Raw genomic sequence first — 5,508 nt, 5'->3', positions numbered from 1 at the left:
GGCAGCGGGGAGACTCGCCCGGTTCACCCCCATCTCCTCCCTTGCCAGCTAGCAGGACACACACCAAGGCGAAAATGGTGATGACAGCCAGAGCAAGGAGTACCAGAGTGGTCTTCTGGTTCATTGTCAGTGACAGCAGGACAGAGAATTGAACCGGAGTGGAGACGTGTCTTCTCAGGTCAGCAGAGGAAGGTCTCTCTTAGCTTCTATACAGGGGGCTCCTGAACTCTGGCTAAGGTTCCCTGCATTCAGCGATTCAGGATACTGAGGGTGGGGAGGGTGGGAAGGACATGGGAAGGCTGGGGAGGGGGCGGGGCAGGCCGGGGTTGGGGGGCGGGCCAGAAGCAGGGCGGGCAGCGATTTCCACAGACCTTACATGGCTTTGTCTTCCAGGCTCCAAATCAGACTCCGCTGTCTGGGTCAGGGTTGGAACTGGGGAGAACTGGGGTAGGCAGAAGGAAAGTGGGATTTCAAAATAATGCAACTGATCAGCCAGAACCTGGAAAAGCACCACCAGGAAGGAGCTGGGTCTGCACAGAGCAGTACCCCCGACCCCCTCAGCCTGGCTTCGTCCCCAACCCCCACCTTCCCAGGGCCAGATGTTCCCTTTCCTGTAACTTGGAGCTATTGTTCTCCTTCCAAGGAAACCCCCACCCCCAGCCCTGTAGCTTCCCAAGCAGCATTCCTTGGCCAAGTCTATCCCCCTTGCCCTCTCTTCTTCCACTGCTAATTTCCTTGGCCAGAGTCCTTAATATTCCCGGGGGAGAGAGGGAGGTAGAGGGTGGATTCTAGATACTTCAAAAGTCACATAGGAAAGATTCAAGCAATAAAAATCTTGTAATACATTTTATTATAAATCACACACACCATCTATTTTCACAAAATTCCATCTATTCTTCCATTTCAATGCATATGCATAAAGAAATGTCTGGTATAATGTTCACCAAATGTGAACACTAGCTATTTCTGAGTGGTAGAATTTGTGATGTTTTTGCTTGAATATTTTAATAATATCATTTGTATAAATTCATCATTTAAAATGAACTGGAAATAAGAATTAATGGAGGGGGTATATACGGGTATAGTACGGGAGGCTGTTTCCTAAAGAACATTAATAGGTAAGAGCCAAGGGAGCAGGAAGTTGAGAACAGAGAGAAAGGTACAAACATCTCAGCAACTCCCCTCCATGTCCCATCACACCCTTGGGGCTAAAAGTCCTGGTAAAAGAAAGGGGGCAGGTCTGGGACACAGGCCGCCATGTGGGGGACACAGGCCACAGGGTTGACACTGCAGAGCCCAGCATCCTGGTCCTTCTCAAAGTAGACGCTGCCAGGGGAGAAGATGGAGGGGTCCTCATCAAAGAAGTTATAGGGTCCGAGCAAGAAGCCAACTCTGTTTCCTAGAGTCACAGTGTTGGGGACATCCTCAGCATGGGGGATATGCAGGAAGCTGGCTGTAACCCAAGCCACCAGGTCCTGCAGGGAGAGGGAGAGGCTGAAATACTTTAGAGGTGAGACCCAGGGAACCACCCCTTCAGCCACGATGCCCAGCCTCTAGCCTTGCTTCCACCTCTGCCCAGCCCTGGACCCACAGTGCAGGCAGGGTGATCCTGTGAGAAGCGTCAGAGTGGTCAGGGTCTCAGAGCTAATCTCACCCCAAGAGGGATGGCCCTTGTTGGCCCCTGAATCTGAGAACTGGAAACCTACCATGCCCTCTAACCTACAGTCAAGGGCTGGGCGGCCAAAACATTGGGCATAAGTTGACCCTCTCCTCTGCCCCTAGGGCTACCAACCTCTCCTAAGAGGGTCTCATTGTTGATGAAGTCAGCAAAGGCCATAGTGGGTGTCCAGATGTCATTCTGGTAATAGATGCTGCTGCTCTGTGACTCCTCCTCCTTCCTCCGGGTCACCACGAGCTGGTATCTGACCAGGAATGTTGAAGGAAGGTGGTGTCAGAAAATGTCAGGGGCCGTTACTGGCCTAGAAGTCCTTTGGATCAGATTCTGTGTGAGACCATTTCCCATCCCATATCTACTTGGATCTTAGAGGAGGTAGAGGGGTGAATGGTAAGCTAAGGGTAGTGAGTTGGGGTCTCCAAGAGCTGGGAAGGGGGAAGGGGACCAGTCCTTCCCTACCACCCAGTGCCCAGAGCCCTCCTCACCTCCCCCAGCTGAGGGCCCTCTCCATGTCGCTCTCCAGGGGTATGTGAATGCCGAGGGGGCTGTGGATCTGGATTCGGTACCCGCGCTGGTGACCCCAGGCATTAGTCTGGTCGCTAGCCAGATAAAGGTAGCGGGGAAGGGGGTTTCCCAAGGAAAAAGCTGTCAGGTCCTCCCTTCCCAGGACCTGGCGAGTCATCTGTGGGCGCTGCAGTTGGTGCTCTGGACTCCAAGGGGCTGCCACAGGCTTAAACACCACGTCTTCAGCTACCACCCAGTTTTTCAGCCCTGCCAGGGGGAGGGGGGGGGGAAAGGAGTTCCACACCAGGTGAGACAGTCCCTCGTCTTCCCCACGATGCCCACTGCACTGGCCTGACAACGGGCAGCAGAGTTCATCAAAGAGCACTCTGCTGGGAGCCAGAAGGTCTGGATTTGAGTGCTAGCCCATCTTCTTTGAACCTGCCCTGTTCAGTTGGGCTAAGTTCGCAAATGGCTAGCTCCATATAAATTAAAAACGCAGTTTCTCAGTCATGCTAGCCACATTTCAAGTGCTCAGTTGCCACAGGTGACTAGTGGCTAACGTATCAGACAACACAGATGGAGAATATCCACCATTGCACGAAATTCTATTAGTACTGTTCTACCTAGTAGATCTTGGACCGATTCTTTTTCTGATTCTCTTTCTGAATCTCTACAGCGGGCATAGTAAGAGCTGTTCTATGGCTGAGCTCTGTCAGTGGAAAAGAATATGCAGGTGGCGAGTCACATTCTTGTGACTATGAAAGAGAGATTTGTCTTGGAAAAGCTGGCTGGAAAATGCACGTCCCCTTCCAGGGTGCTCTGCATATTTCCCCCAGGTCTGAAACTTGCTTCCTTTCTCCACAACGTGGGGACCACTTTCAGTTTTTCTCTTTTTCAGAAGTGAGTAGATTTAGATTTTATATTGGCTGAAACTTCCCCAGGATTCGATTGCACTTGTAACGTATACACTCCTCTTCCCACTTGGCACGGGATTATACTTTTTCTGCAGACTCGGGCAGTTAAACAGGTCCTACCATGAAAGCACCCAGCATGGTACAGAGTGCTGCACTGCTCTGCCGGCTTGCCAGGGCGCAGGCGCCTGGGCTGCACACTACAGGGATCTAATAAATGTTACTCGATTTTACTTCCCAAGACAGGCTCTTTAATACCAAAAGTGCTCAAGAGAAACTTCAAATCAGGAAAGGCCTGTTCCAAATATGTCAAGAATAGTTAATATGCTCATTTCAAACATGGCATTTTCTTAGTTTTCCTCCCACCCCAAAGTATGTCTTTATACTCAAGAGGATAAGAAAATGTGTCACAAGATATGGTTACAGAGCATTATACTTGGCCAGTCACTTCTTGTCCTGTCTTCTCCCCCCTCCCCCCACCGCCGTTAGGCTGAGGAGCTGGTGGATTTCTATTTTCCTTTCTGTGTCTCTGTGATTTAAGAAGTTATTTTGTTCTTAATAAAACCCTGCCAGAGCAGTGAGTCCTCTCTGTGCTTTGAGCCCCACTTGAGAAATCCCTTTCTACACTTGCAGCAAGCCTATTGCGTGCCTGCTGTGTCACTGGAGGACCGGTTATGACATGTGCTGGCAGGCATGAAATGACCCTCCCCAGGATGGTGGGGCCACTGTACTCTGTCCAGTTTTATGAAATCCTGTGAGGCAACCCCCACCCAGTATCCCCACCCTTCTTATGCCCCAGGACCACCTCTACTCTGAAAACCTTGTTACACTGCTTCCTATCTCTGCTTAGGTCCCTGCTTTCCCCATAACCACTGACCCTCAGAATCAGTTAGGAAAAACTCAGAGCCTCATCTCCAGCCCCAGTTGATGGGGCAAATTCACTATCCGCGGAGTCACTCGAGACTAAGGGAGCCAGGCACAGCCATTGCATTTAAACTAGTTTCACAATCACTCGTTTCACAGCAAGTCAGGGGAGCTGGGTGAGGGCACCCCATCTCTTGTGCCAGAACAGTATTTCAGGCTGACTGCAGTTGAATACACTCCAATCAGTCTCTGACTCCTGCCACAATGTATCGTGGCACTAGCATATCACCCTCTGCTTCTTCTGGCTTGATTTGGGGGTCTCCCTTCCCTCTCCTCCACCCCAACTCTCAATCCTCACCCAAGCACTCACCTGCCACGTCCAGGTCCAGCTTGAAATGGAAGGCATGCGTGTGCACCGCCCCCAGTACTCGCTCCCCCACACGGTTCCCAAAGAGGAGGCTCTCCTCACCCCCACTCAGGAAAGCCGTGTTGATATAGCCCGTGGCATGGACCCGCCCTTCCAGAGCCCCGTTTGGGTGGAATACAAAGTCCCAAATGTAGTCATAGTTGCCTACAGATGACACAGACCTGACTACAAGGGCCGAGCCAGCCAAACCACCATAGAAATAACTCTCCAGGTGATTGTGGTGCCTCCGAAGGGGTAGTCCTTGGGCCTCCTCAAACACACATACAGCCCCCGGGAGCAGCTGGACTGCCCCAGTGCCCACTAATATGTGGATGTCTACCATTGTAGACTGATAGGGGCAGTCCACTCCCCGAACCAAGCCCCGGCTGTGACGGCCAAGTCCATAGCTGCTATCCAAGTATCGGGTCATCATTGTCTTGGGTGAATCGGCACCATAGACAGTTACACACTCCTGGACACTGACTTCGTAGGCCACTCGCTCGCCCTTAAACCGAATATCAAAAATCCTCATGCCGCTGAACACCCCATGACCAAATGTAAATGTCCAGAGAGAGGACGTCACCAGGTTCCCTCGCACACTGTATCGGGAGCCCTGCGGTGAGAACTGAAGAGGGGGGAGAGGACCTGGGGGGGCCCGGGACTTCAGGGATGAAGCCCCATCCGGCAGGGGTAGAGGAACTCTAGCAACTTCCAGCCGGCCAGCCTTAAACTCCCACTCCAGCTGGCCTAAGTCTGCGTAGTAGCGCCCAAGGTAGAAGACCCGCTGGACAGCCCAGCGGGCAGGGTCCAGGGCCCTGTGGTCCAGCAGTAGCTCCAGCCCCACTGGGTGAAGGAAAATCCCAACACCTGAGATGTTATGGTAGAGGGCTATCCAGGTAGCACGGTCCCCTGAGCGCAAGCCACTGGGGGTGGCATGCAGAGGTGCCAGAGTGGAGCCACTATAGTTGAAGACCGAAGCCAGAAAGACTGGCGCCTTGGGCAGCTCCACCTCCTTCAAATGCTTCCACATCTGGGCGAACTCCGTTCCCAGCATGGGGCGTCGGTGATAGGGCAGGGGCCCCCCGTGACGCTCCACCGTCACATCCCGCAGGTAGGAGGGGTGCGGCAGAGGCCCCACCACCAGCTCA

The 5,508-nt window shown here is 52.7% G+C and overlaps 1 protein-coding gene across 1 annotated transcript; it reads right to left on the bottom strand.

Moving 5' to 3' along the window:
• Window positions 1–874: 874 nt before the first annotated feature.
• On the bottom strand, window positions 875–5,504 carry LOC120227699 (retina-specific copper amine oxidase; the record flags this gene model as incomplete). Its single annotated transcript, XM_039225757.1, has 4 exons — window positions 875–1,475; window positions 1,793–1,922; window positions 2,161–2,446; window positions 4,325–5,504. Coding segments are annotated over 4 exons (1,863 nt in total), but the record flags the coding sequence as incomplete, so codon positions are not given.
• Between the last annotated feature and the right edge of the window lie 4 nt (window positions 5,505–5,508).

The sequence above is a fragment of the Hyaena hyaena genome, unplaced genomic scaffold (assembly GCF_003009895.1).
Source record: "Hyaena hyaena isolate Hyena2069 unplaced genomic scaffold, ASM300989v1 scaffold_2838, whole genome shotgun sequence".
Classification (NCBI taxonomy): Eukaryota; Metazoa; Chordata; class Mammalia; order Carnivora; family Hyaenidae; genus Hyaena; species Hyaena hyaena.
The sequence above is the reverse complement of the archived record's forward strand: the minus strand, read 5'-3'. Positions and strand labels throughout refer to the sequence as shown.